At 41.4% G+C, this 13,877-nt stretch overlaps 1 protein-coding gene across 5 annotated transcripts in view; it reads left to right on the top strand.

Moving 5' to 3' along the window:
• The window catches only part of CCDC77 (coiled-coil domain containing 77), a 44,750-nt gene that overhangs the window by 1,712 nt on the left and 29,161 nt on the right, over nucleotides 1–13,877 (top strand). The window contains exons 1-4 of one of the 5 annotated variants that reach the window (XM_058559081.1): nucleotides 4,230–4,298; nucleotides 7,486–7,539; nucleotides 10,837–10,889; nucleotides 13,300–13,501. In XM_058559081.1, coding sequence (XP_058415064.1) covers nucleotides 10,852–10,889; nucleotides 13,300–13,501 — 240 coding nt within the window. In that variant the 5' untranslated portion in view covers nucleotides 4,230–4,298; nucleotides 7,486–7,539; nucleotides 10,837–10,851. Of the gene's footprint in view, nucleotides 1–4,229; nucleotides 4,299–7,485; nucleotides 7,540–10,836; nucleotides 10,890–13,299; nucleotides 13,502–13,877 lie in introns of those variants that run through there. The other 4 variants (XM_058559077.1, XM_058559078.1, XM_058559080.1 and 1 more) reach the window with 4 other exon arrangements.

Here is a 13,877-nt window from a genome sequence, read left to right on the forward strand (position 1 = left end):
GTTATTTGAACTGAACTAATTAAACATTAATTTTTCCAGGAAGGTAATAGTTCTTTCACTAGAAAAAGAAAAACCGGTACGTGATGTTAAGAATGAATGGACAGGGGCTGGCACAGTGGCTTAGTGGTTAGGTTTGAGCACTCCACTTTTGCAGCCTGGGGTTCGCAGGTTCAGATCCCAGTTGCAGACCTACGCACCACTTATCAAGCCATGCTGTGGCAGGTGTCCCACATATAAAGTAGAGGAAGTTGGGCATGGATGTTAGCCCAGGGCCAATCTTCCTCACCAAAAAAAAAAAAAAATGAATGGAGAGAGAGATTTGAGTGTTTTCATAGTCAGTAAGTGAGTAAAACTTGGAGAAAAGGTGAAAATTGGCAAAAAGTACATTTTATACAAAAAGTATAAAATGCCAGAAAGAGATCATGTGAGAAAAGACAAGATAGGCACAATTTAATTTAGCAATTAGTAGGTCATAGAGCAATTTCAAATGAAGTTATGGAGTTGAAATCCAATTTCTAGTGAGTTGCAAAGTGAATGAAAGGTAAAGTAAAGGAACCAAGCATAGACTTAAGATTCTTGGTTGTGGAGGGAAAGATGGGGTACAGGAAGAATGGACTGTCACCTTAGAAAAAAGAGGCAACTGCAAAGCAAAGGAGATCACTTATTTGGAGTCTCAGAATTGCAATTCGGGGAACACAGGTACCCGCAGCAGCCAGAAAAGTGTCCCCCTGAGGAGTAAAAGTCAGATGTTTTTATTAGCAAAATGGAGAGCCCAGAACAATTACCTCAGTTGTTTGTTAAGATTTATGAATGGAGAGTGAATTAGCATTGGCTTACTCAAGGACATCTTGTTGTTACCAGAAAAAGTATATTTTTGCACAGTCCTTCAGAAAGTCCTTTCTCAGCAAATATCTCCTTTTGGCAAGTCAGCAAGGTCAGCACAGTTTCATATTTTTAAGAAGATGGAGTCCAGAGTACAAAATGGAGTCACTGCTGAGAACTTGTTTCACAGGAGTTTGTAAAGAAGAACCAAACAAACTTTTTACGAGCTAGGAGAGATGAGTACATCTAAGTGCTGAGAAGAAAAACTAATGGAGCACTGGAGATTGAAGATAGAAGAGAATAGTCAAAGTCCCTAAGAGATCGAAGAAACTAGAGCATGATGAGGGGGGGCCACCTCTTTCTCTGAAGCAGAGGAAGGAGGTAAGTACAAGTACAAAGATGATAAGTAAGTGGGTGAGAAGGCAAGAAGTTGAGGCAGTGGTGCCTAATAGCCTTTGAGAAATGAAGAGAAAGGTTCTAGGAGGGCTGCTTTAGGGGCTTGAAGCAAATGGTGAGTGTCCAAAATAGCTACTGTGGAAATTAGAAGGAGCTAATGTTTCCTGAGAAGTGTTCTTCACTTCTGAGGGCTTAATTAAGGTTGGAGACTGTACGTTTATGTTAATACCATTTCCCATAAATGTGAGACATTCTCCAGCAGCATACATAGAAGGCAGATGTAAAGTGTGGGGATTATCAACATAGTTACAACAGGAAGATAAGGAAAAAGAAGTGAGATTACTGGCAAGAACATTAATGTCATGCAGCACAAGACTAAGCTGATAGGAAAGAAAAGCTCTGGGGTGGGAGAATATATCATGTTAGTGTTCCCCAGGCTGCTTTTCTCACAGCCTCCAAACATGTTCTTCCCTTGTATTTCCCATTCTGATTAATGTCAGCTACTCCAGCTAGCTTCCTGTCCTGGAGCCAGTCAATTGGAACCTTTAAATATCTCCCATTTCCCCCTTCATAGTTCCATCGTTGCCACCCTTGTTTAGGCCTTTTCCTTCATATGAATTATCACTGTAGCCTCCCAGATCTTCAGGCATTGTTCTTAATTGATCCTCTGCCACCAGTGTGATTTTTTAAAAAAATTATCAGTCTGGGCTGGCCCAGTGGCATAGTGGTTAAGTTTGCACACTCCGCTTCGGTGGTCCAGGGCTCACAGGTTCAGATCCCAGGCACAGACCTACGTACCACTTCTCAAGCCATGCTGTGGCAGGTGTCCCACATATAAAGTAGAGGAAGATGGACAGGGATGTTAGCCCAGGGCCAGTCTTCCTCAGCAAATAGAGGAGGATTGGCAACAGATGTTAGCTCAAGGATAATCTTCCTCTCACACACAAAAAAATTATCAATCTGATGTTGGGTGATTTCAAGAGAGGGATGGGTTGAGAATAACCTTTTGACATTTGAGTGAATGATGATGCATTAATGTAGATGTAGAATGGAAGAAGAAGAGCAGTCTAACAGGAGAGGCAGTATACATGTAGGGAGGAATGTTAGACATACATTCATGTGTTCAACAACAGTTACTGAGCAGGTGCTATGTTCCAGGCACTCTTCTAGATGCTGGATATATAACAATGAACAATAAAAAGACAAAGTATCTCCCCTCACAGAGCTTACCTTCTAGTGGTGAGAGGAGGCAAAATAATAAGCACAAGCAAATAAATACATACTATTTTAGGTGGTGCTATGGTCTTTTAAAAAGTAGAGAAGGAGGGATTGGGTGGGTGGTAAGGGGGGATAGGGTAGTCAGAGAAGGGCTCAAGATGGATGACATTTGAATAGAAATTATGCTATAAAAATATCACATATTGCTAAATGAATATCAGAGCAGAAGGAATTACTTCCAATTAAGGAGATGGTATTTGCTTTGCCTTGGAGGAATTTTGTGGGTGAAGATTCATGAATAGGTCAATCCAGATAAAAGGAAGAGTGTGAGCCAAAGCTGGAAAGTGCATGATATATCCAGAAAATAACTGGTCATTTATTATAATAGAGATAAATGGGGTCAGACTGTGGCAGTGTTTGAATGCCATATTACTATCTGGACTTCATTCTCTACTCTGTGGGGAGTCACCAAAAGTTTATGAGCAGGAGTGTGACATGTCCAGAACTGTGTCTTAAAAAAAAACAATCACCTTTTTATAGAATGGATTGGAGAAGGAAAAACTTGAGGAAAAACACTAGTTAGAAACCTATTGTAGTATTCCAAGTGAAAGGTAATAAGACCCAGAGTGGAAATAAATTGGAAGATATATATTTGAGAACCAGTATGAAGATAAGAGCAACACGATTTGGTTAACAAAAAAATGTAGGGGCCGGCCTGGTGGTGCAAGCGGTTAAGTGCGCACACTCCGCTGGGGCGGCCCGGGGTTCACCGGTTCGGATCCCTGGCACGCACTGACGCACTGCTTGGCAAGCCATGCTGTGGCCACGTCCCATATAAAGTGGAGGAAGATGGGCACGGATGTTAGCCCAGGGCCAGTCTTCCTCAACAACAAAAAAAAAAGGAGGATTGGCAGATGTTAGCACAGGGCTGATCTCTTCACCAAAAAAAAAAAAAAAAAAAGTAGTGGCCAAAAGAGAGACAAAAATTCTGAGCCAGGGTTTCTGGGAAGATCTTGATGTAACAGAGAAAATCACAAGAGGGAAAAAAGCAGGTTTAGGAGAAGACAGCAAGTTCCTTTTGGACATCCCTAGGTCTCATACCAGTCTGGAGTTCCAGATTTTCCATAGCAGTAGCTGCAGCTCTGAGACTAAAATGCCTGTCCCCTTTACCCCTACCCCTTGCTCTTCTGGAAAGATAAGATCACAATTGGGTTTTGAACTAGCTTATGTGATTAAAGCCAGTTTCTCATACCTCTCAGGAAAAGGAAGTAGTGTCTGCTATCTGACAAAAATAGTTGCATTTATATACATAATCCTCTGACTGTAGAAATTGAACCGCAGGTCCTATCTTGGCTCTAGGCCACCAGGTCACTGAAGGAGAAACCTTCTTCTTAGAATCTTCACCTTCTTGAGATAAGCTTGTAAATTACAACACATAATAATCCTGTGATCCATTCCATGATTATGCATCGCGTTTCTGCATCATTTTTCATGAAAACGAAGTAGTTGAGCAAGCTTAAACTGGGGGTGCTCAGAACTAGTGCGTTCTGATCCCAAACATCGCAGTACCAGTACTGGGATGAGCTGGGTTGCAGCCGGGTTACCTCCTCCGCCCAGAGAGCTGTGTGCAGAAGTAAAACTACATTTCCCGGCGATGTCTGCGCGGTAAGATGCGAAGCGAGGGAGGGCGGGAATGGGACGTGCTTCTGTGTTTCTAGCCTTCCTATTGGTGCGCAATCCGAAGGGCCGTGTAAACTTGTGGGCGATTGGATGGATTTGTGCACGATCAGTGGCGCCGCGACGCTCCGTGGTTTAACTTTTGGTTTTAGGTTGGCTTCTCTGACTCGGAGGCTGAGTGTGGGGTGAGTATAGAGTTTCGGATTTCGAGTGAGGGGCGTAGGGACGGGGCCTTGGGAGGAAAAAAACGTGGTGAGAGAGAGGTACCTGCGGAAAGAGTGCGCCGGAGAGGAATGTGAGCCTGATGTATGGAGGTCGTTAGGGGGGCTGGGGACCGGAAGAGGACAGTTAGAATCTGCAAAGGGAGAGATTTCGGGGGTGCTGGAGGACTGGGGAGCTGTAGCAATGAGGGAGTCAAGAACGGGGTGAAATTAAAAAGGAGTACAGAATTTTGACCTACTGGAGATGGCTTCCGGTATTCTCTCACCCCCACGCTAGTCTAAGCCTCAATGTCCTCATTTATAAAATGAAGGGATAATAAAAACTTGAAAGAGTTGTTGTGGGGGTAAATAAACTGAATATCAAAGTGCTAAACAAATGGTAATTTTAAGTAGACAAACTGTAAAAGAATATACCTAAACAAGGACATCACAGAGATAGAGGAATAGAAGCTAACTGAAACCCATTAATTTATCTGTAAACAAGGGTGTTGTTCCTTTGGGAGATGCACTGATGAGTAAGACAGTTTCTGTATGCAAGGAACGTACAGTATCATGGGAGAAATGATAGCAACGAAGAACTCTAATATGTTAACTTTTAGAGAATTGCAAATGCAATTCTTTTGCAGTTAAATCATTTTGATAGATCATTTTGGATGGAGAGACTCAGGAAAGAGATAAAGGAGGGAGTTTTTATGTACAGACTGGATTTCATTAAGTGAAATTATGAGAGTGGAAGGAGCCAAGTTCCATCTGGAGGGAGGCTCATGAACAAAGGCGTGGAGACAAGAAAGTTATGTGGACACGGAAGGTACATTTAAGGGAGGAGAGGGAAGTAAGGCAGGAGAGATAGTTTTGGTCCTTATATAGAAAGCCATGATGTCTAGGCTGTGTTTGATTTAATGGATTAGGCTATGAGAAGCCATTGATTTTTAAGAAGATGGTCCAGGGAGACAAGGAGTGGGTAAAATAGTTAAGCCGTTGTAGTAGAGTGGGTAAGAAGATATGGAGATCCTGAATTAACATAATCATTGTTCATATAGAATATACAGGATTTTCATATGGTTGGATGGGAGAGTCAAGAGTAGGAGTAATCAAATGATGAATTTAAATTTTCAAGTCCAGGTTGCTTGGAAGATGGTGAATTAGTAACTAATGTAGGAAAGTCAGAAGAAGCATGTTTGGATGAAAAAGATGATGTATTAGGTTTGGGAAGTATTAGCTTTGAGGTGCTAAAAAATAAGTGACTTGAGAAGTTACACATTTCAAGCTCCAATGGGACATATAGGTGAAAATGTCCATTACGTAATTGGAAATTCACCAGGAAATTGAAAGAGTTGTCATTTATTCATTCAACAAGTAGTTGTTAGTTACTCTATACCAGGTAGTGTTTTAGATGATAGAAGTAATCATAAAAGCAGTAGGAATAATGATGTTCCCAAAGAAATGGATGGAGGAGGTAGTAAAGAAAGTTAAAGACAACCTTTTGAACTAAGGGGGTAAAATTTTCAGTAAAAAAAAATAATCCGTATTTATTGAGTGCTTACATGTGTCAGACACTGTGCTCAGCCCTTTTATTCGTTATTTCATTTAATCTTTACACCAACCTATGGCATATATGTTCTTATTCTCCCTGTTTTTCTAATAAATAACTGAAGTTTTAAATAAATAATATTTATTTAACTAATAAGTAACAAATAGCTTGCCTGAGGTCACACAACTAATAAGGGACAGAGCTTTGACTCACACCCAAGTCTGTTTGATTTCAGAGCCCATACTCTGAACTACAAAACAATGTTTTTTTTAAAGGGTGGTCAATACTGTCAAATTAAGCATACAAATCAAGGAGTGACTTGTTGGATGGAGAAGGATGGGAACCCAAAAGAGCAATTGAATTTATTAATTTGAATGTCTGCTGACCAAGAAGAGGAACTTCAGTTCAGATGTTGTATTCGAAGTCAGATTGTTAGAGATTATAAAGCTAAATGAGACGTGAGTGCAGACAACTTTTTGTAGATGTGCAGTAGTCATAGGAAGGAGAAGGAGTGAGGATAGTCACTAACCATGAGGGAGAAGAGAGGTTACAGGTTGTTAGAAGGCTCTTTTAAAGATCCAAGTTACTTTTTTTTTTGGTGAGGAAGATGAACTCTGAGCTAACATCCATGCCAATCCTCCTCTTTTTGCTGAGGAAGACCGGCCTGAGCTAACATCTATTGCCAGTCCTCCCCCTTTTTTCCCCTTTTTTCTCCCCAAAGCCCCAGAAGATAGTTGTATGTTGTAATTGCACATCCTTCTAGTTGCTGTATGTGGGACGCCACCTCAGCATGGCTGGGCAAGCAGTGCGTTGGTGCGTGCCCGGGATCTGAACCTGGGCCGCCAGTAGCAGAGCACGCGCACTTAACCGCTAAGCCGTGGGGCCGGCCCCTCCAAGTTACTCTTAAATAGTTTTTTTTTTTTTAATAATTTTATTTATTTATTTATTTTCCCCTAAAGCCCCAGTAGATAGTTGTATGTCATAGCTGCACGTCCTTCTAGTTGCTGTATGTGGGATGTGGCCTCAGCATGGCCGGAGAAGCAGTGAGTCGGTGCGCGCCTGGGATCTGAACCCGGGCTGCCAGCAGCAGAGCACGCGCACTTAACCGCTAAGACATGGGGCTGGCCCCTCTTCAATAGTTTTAGAACAGTGAAATTTATCTTAAATATATCACCCATATTCATAAAATGGAATGTTACTTAGCCATAAAAAGGAATGAAATACTAATACATGCTACAACATGGATGAACCTTGAAGACATTATGCTAAGTGAAAGAAGCTGGTCATCAAAGACCACATACTAGATGGTCCCATTTATATGCAAGTCCAGAATAGGGAGATCTGTAGAAACAGAAGGTAGATTAGTGGTTGCTTAAAACTAAGATGGAGTAGAGTCCAGGAGGGACAGCTAAGGAGATAGGATTTCTTGAAGTGATGAAAATCTACTACCATTCACTGTGATGACAGTTGCACATATCTGTGAATATACTAAAATCATTGAATTGTATACTTTAAATGAGTGAATTGTATGGAATGTGAATTATATCTCAATAAAATTGTTTAAAAAAATGTTACCCATAATCCTACCATACCAACCCAGTTACCATTTTTATTTTCTAGATTATTTTTTACAAGAGGAAATTGGCCCGATTTGGAAAAGTTTTGTGGAAGGAGGTGAGTTTAAAGGAGGAGAGTAGTCATTTTAAAGGAGAGAATTAGAAGAAGAGAGATGGTATATTTGAAGAGTTGGCTGGTAGAAGAAAGCAAATGCAATGACAGAAGCAGAAACAGATTTTCTAGCTAGATTGGATAGACTGACCAGTAGATGAAAAAGATGGTTAATAGTCTGTCAGATTCATATTGAGAATTTAAAAAAAAATTTTTATTTATTAAAAAAATTTTTATGGAGCGCCAGCTCTGAACCAGGCACTATTTTAGTTACTAGGGATACAGCAGTGAACACAATAGATAAGAAATGCCTGGTCTTAGTGAGTTTCCACATTCCACTGTGGGGAGTCAATAAATAAATCAAGTATGTCAGATGGTGATAAGTGTTGTGGAGAAAGTAAAGCAGAGAAGGTGAGTAAGGGGATGCTGGAGTGGTCGGGAAAGACTTTGCCAAGAAGGTGACATTCTCACCCTGCAGGAGAGGGAGGAAGCCATGTAGATAAATGGGAAAAGAACATCATAGCAGAGACACCTGCAAGTGCGGTGGCTCTGAAATAGTTTGCCTGGCTTGTGTGAAGAACAGCAAAGAGGTCGGTGTTGTTGGAGCAGTGAGCAAGAGGGAGAGAAGTAGGTGAGGTTACAGAAGTAATGGGGTAGCTGGATCATGTAGGACCTTGTAGGCCATTTTAAATATTTATTTATTTATTTATTGTGTGTGTGTGTGTGTGTGTGTGTGTGTGTGTGTGTGTGTGTGTGTTCGAGGAAGATCAGCCCTGAGCTAACATCCATGCCAATCCTCTTTTTGCTGAGGGAAGATTGGCCCTGAGCTAACATCTGTGCCCATCTTCCTCCACTTTATATGGGACGCCACCACAGCATGGCCTGACAAGCGGTGCATCGGTGCATGCCCAGGATCCAAACCCGGGCCACCAGCAGCAGAGCGTGTGCACTTAACTGCTATGCCGCAGGCCGGCCCCGTTTTGTTTTTTGTTTTTTGTTTTTTTCTGCGTGAGGAAGATCAGCTCTGAGCTAACATCCATGCCAATCCTCCTCTTTTTGCTGAGGAAGACTGGCCCTGGGCTAACATCTGTGTCCATCTTCCTCCACTTTATATGGGACGCTGCCACAGCATGGCTCGACAAGCCGTGCCTCGGTGCACGCCCGGGATCCAAACCCGGGCTGCCAGCAGCGGAGCACATGCACTTAACCACTACGCCACGGGGCCGGCTCCTGTAGGCCGTTTTAAAGACCTTGGTTCTCTGAGTAAAATGGAAAGTTATTGGAGGCTTTTCAGCAGAGGAGTTTTGTGTTTTGACTTGTATTTTAAATGATCACTCTAACTGCCGTGTTGAGAGTAGAGTGCAGGGGATGGAGTTGAGAGTGGAAGCAGAGAAACCACCAGTTAAGGAGCTGTTGTAGTCATCCAGGTAAGAGATTATAGTGGGTTGAACCAGGGTGGTATTGGAATGAGTGGTTGTCAGATTCTAGATATTTTGATTGTAGGATTTGATTGAATAGGATTTTGATTGAATAGGATTTGCTAATGGATTGAGTGTAGGATGTAAGACAAAGAACGGAGTAAAATTTCTCCAACCAAGTTTTTTGTCATTAGCAACTGGCAGAATAGAGTTAGTTATTACTGGAACGTAGAATTCTGAGAGAAGAGCAGGTTTTGGTAGAAGGAGGTATATATCAGGAGCTCAGTTTTGGACTTGTTAAGCCTGAGAGACCTGTTAGACATCTAAGGGGAGATATGGAATAGACAATCAGATATGTATGAGTCTGGGGTGGAGGGCAGAGTCAGGATTGGAGGTACAAATTTGAAAACTGTTAGTGTGTATATGGTATTTAAAACCGTGAGACTTCATGAGGTCACCAGGGCAATAAGTATAGATAAAGATGAAGAAGAACTAGCAGTGACTGAAAATTAATGACCTATGAGGAAGGAGGAAAACCAGGAAGATGTGATATCCTGGAAGCCAAATGAAAAGGTTTCAAGGAGGAGGGGGAGAGGCACCCTCGGTTCCCAGCAGGAAAATGGTGTATAGAATTAACGATCATAATTATCTCTTTTCACTCTTTTTCACAAAATTCTTCCCCAAAGGACTGAAGATTTTAAGCAAATATATACAAGGTAGAAGAACACAAGAACAGAACATTACATCTCCTCATGACTTGCTCAAAATCAGAATGGATTAACAAAGTGTGCTTGATAAGAAAGCTTTCCCCAAAGCTAATTAAAAAACTCTCCCTCTCCCCTTCTCTTTATGTCCCTCCTCCCCCTCTCCCCTCTCCTCCTCTCCCCCGTCTACCTTTCCTCTCTCCCCCTTTTCCCCTTCAACCTCCCTCCCTCACTCATATAACATGGTATTCCCTCCCTGTCTGTGTCGTTTATCTTCCTGAAAATTTCTGTGGTAAGATTGTTCAAAGTAGAGGAACTCAAGATCTATGTTATCAATTGGAAGATTTGTGAATGAACCTTTTAAAGCTTATAAGTAATTATTTTTCTTTCCCTAAGATAAAACAGTAGATACTGCTCACCAAATAAAGATAATATCAGTGGCTTTGTATTTATCTTAAATTTAGCATAATGGGTCCTCTACCTTAATTTCCACTTACTATTTCTTGCTTATTAGAAACTTTTCTGCATCTCCCTCCTATAATTTCAGTGAAAAAATTATAATTTTGTTTTGCATTGTTGCAGATAACTTTCATACTAAGGAGTCTTTTGTGTGTGCTTATCCATCCAAATATTAAATGCCATTCTGATTTTATTTGAAAATAATCGGGAAGAATGCCTTATCAAACTCCAAAAGTCTGGGGCCAGCCCTGTGGCTTAGCGGTTAAGTGCACACGCTCCACTATTGGCGGCCTGGGTTTGGATCCTGGGTGCACACCAATGCACCGCTTCTCCAGCCATGCTGAGGCAGCGTCCCACATACAGCAACTAGAAGGATGTGCAACTATGACATACAACTATCTGCTGGGGCTTTGAGGGAAAAAAAAAAAAGAGGAGGATTGGCAATAGATGTTAGCTCAGAGCCGGTCTTCCTCAGCAAAAAGAGGAGGATTAGCATGGATGTTAGCTCAGGGCTGATCTTCCTCACAAAAAAAAATAAATAAATATCCAAAAGTCATAGAAGGTCAGGATTTGGAACTACTTTAAAGAATACTGCGTTTTAAAACATCACATTCCCACCAGCAGGCGCATCTGATGATGTTGGAGAGGGAACCAGTCTGTACATGCTATACTGTTTTTTTCTGTTCCTAACCACTCATTCTGAATTTTTGTGTATTTGACAGGTGTGAAAAGACAGCATGAACTTTACCCCGACACGTACCCCTGTCTGCAGAAAGTAAGACGTTTGCTTATTTATGAGTTGTTAAAATAAAGAATCGAGACTTCTGTAGCCTTAGCACAAGTTACCTTAGGAACCAGGAGGGTTTTGGAAGCATGCTTACAAACTTTGGGTTTGGAATATATTAGACCTCATTTCTCTATTCTTATTATTTAGAATTTAGATTAAAAGTTAGGACACATTGGATGTTAATACCAGAATCCAGGCAGTTTGAGTGGGCCTCAGCCAGTGCCAGTGGATCCTGGATCACAGCACAAGCAACCAGCATACGAAGGCGGGACTTTCAGTTCTGGGTCTGCCACAGCTTGCTGCAGGACACCTCATCTTCTTCCTCATCCTCACTGCCACAACTCTCATCTGCACAATCTCAGCAATACCTCTTAGTTCGTCTGTTAACCTATTTTCCAGGGTCTTTATAAGGCAACCCCCTTTGAAAACATGAAACATGAAGTAAAATAGTATTTCCGTCATGAGCTTTTAATGACTGAGAAAATATTAGGTTTTTTGTTTCTTCATGTTAGCTGAAAGTGAATTTTAATGTCTCTTGTATACATGCTCACTTACTGAAAGTGCTGGCCATAGCTCATTAACTACAACTCGGGGCTTCTGGTGTAAAATTTCTCCACTCCGCTATCTAATTGTTCTATTGTAAATTGCAGGCAGTTAGCCAAAGTGGATTAATTTTCACACAAGAGTTTTTCCGCTTCTGCATCACTTTTTTTCTAACTTTCATTGTTTTTGCTTAAGTCTGTTGTTTTCTAAAAGCAAACAGACAAACTTCTTGTCCAGCTTTTGATCTTGTCTAGTCTTGGTCTGTGTAATTCAAATGTCTCCAGTGCTAGAGATTAGGGTCTGATGTGGTTGTTGGGTTACTAACGAGGCAACATTTTCTTTTTTTTTTTTTTTAATATAATTTTATTTATTTATTTATTTTCCCCCAAAGCCCCAGTAGATAGTTGTATGTCATAGCTGCACCTCCTTCTAGTTGCTGTATGTGGGACGCGTCGTCAGCATGGCCGGAGAAGCGGTGCGTCGGTGCGCGCCCGGGATCCGAACCCGGGCCGCCAGCAGCGGAGCGCGCGCACTTAACCGCTAAGCCACGGGGCCGGCCCATGGCAACATTTTCTAATCCTGAATCTTATATTTGTCATTCCCTTCCTTAATAATTTTGCTACTTATATAACTAGCCCTAAAAATAAACTTTTTTTGTTTTTGTTTTTTGGTGAGGAAGATTGGCCCTCACCGAACATCTGTTGCCAATCTTCCTCTTTTTTTTTTTTTGCTTGAGGAAGAGTGGCCCTGAGCTAACATCTGTGTGAATCTGCCTCCACTTTATACGTGGGACACCGCCACAACATGGCTGGATGAGTGGTATGTAGATCCATGTGCGGGATGCAAACCCCCGGCTGCCGAAGCAGAGCGCACGAACTTAACCACTATGCCACTGGGCTACCCCACAATAAACTGTTTTAATTTGCAACTTCCTATCTTAAATAAGTGGTAATGTCTTCTGTATATGCATGTACATACATTTTTCCATTTAATAGCATTTGGATGATTTATTCATATTCATACATGTATCTCTAATTTATAGTTTCTAATAACTCTGAATAATATTCCATTGTATGACTATACCACCGTTTAGCCATTATCCTATCAAATGGACATTTGGAAGGTTTACTGTTTTGTTGTTACAAATAGTGTTACTATGAACATTTTCATATTTGTCACCTTGTACATATGTGCATGAGTTTGTCTAGGAAGGAACTGCACTTTTACTAGATTCTGCCAGTTAACTCTCTGTAGTTTCACCAACTTACACTCTACCAGCAGTGTATGTGTTCCTGTTGCTATATGTCTTATAGGATTTTCTGTTACTACCTGGTCTTAATTTATATTTAATTTTTTTTAATGATCTTTTTATTCTCTAACGTATTTTGAAACGAGCTTAAGCCTTTAATACTTGGAAAGCAGTTCATAAGGTTCTTCACTAACCTGTAACATCGAACTTTCAAGGTTTATGAGCACCGTAATTATAAGCACTTTAAGAACATAAACCCCTTTTTTATTTAAGAAATTATAATGTCTGGGCCGGCCCCGTGGCTTAACGGTTAAGTGCGCGTGCTCCGCTGCTGGTGGCCTGGGTTCGGGTCCCGGGCGCGCACCGACGCACCGCTTCTCTGGCTATGCTGAGGCCGCGTCCCACATACAGCAACTAGTAGGATGTGCAACTATGACATACAACTATCTACTGGGGCTTTCGGGGGAAAAAAAGTAAATAAATCTTTAAAGAAAAAAAAGAAGTTATAATGTCTTATAAATGTTCAGACAGTTTAATGAATATGTCCTTTCTAATTTCACCTGGGCTGACAACTGTCTCCAAACATGGTGTTGCCTGTGGCTTCAGTGCTTCTACCAGGTGGAGAGGAGTGTCTTTCTCAGAGTCAATGGAGTCAACTCCCTTGCCTTCAATCAAAGATCGTCTGGCCCTCCTCTGCCCTTCTCAGGAGCTTCTGGAATATTATCAAAAGAAGATGGCCGAGTGTGAGGCAGAAAATGAGGACCTATTGAAGAAACTGGAACTGTACAAGGAAGCTTGTGAGGGACAGGTAAAAGAGAGATGGTGCATGCCCTTTTAGGTCTCTGTTCATTACTGAGAGAAGATCTAGAAGTGCCAGCTTGTATCCCAAGCAGATATTTTATAAAAAGTATTCTTTTTTGACTCCCTTCTGCCCCAGCTTAGCTACCTACCCTTTGGATCCCTCATTGGATCATAATCCCCCTAAACTGCTCCACCTCTAAAATGTTGAACTCTTACATCTCGATCTCTCTTATACTTCTAGTTCTTTCAACCCCTTATGCCTGACTTCATTTAACTTTATTGTTACCTCCGTAGCTCCTTCACGTTTCAGTTTTCTAAGTGTTGCATGTCAGCTTCTGACATCATGTCCTTCCTTTCTAACGAACCCCATCATGCTTCACTTC

The sequence above is a fragment of the Diceros bicornis genome, chromosome 17, assembly GCF_020826845.1.
Source record: "Diceros bicornis minor isolate mBicDic1 chromosome 17, mDicBic1.mat.cur, whole genome shotgun sequence".
Taxonomy (NCBI): domain Eukaryota; kingdom Metazoa; phylum Chordata; class Mammalia; order Perissodactyla; family Rhinocerotidae; genus Diceros; species Diceros bicornis.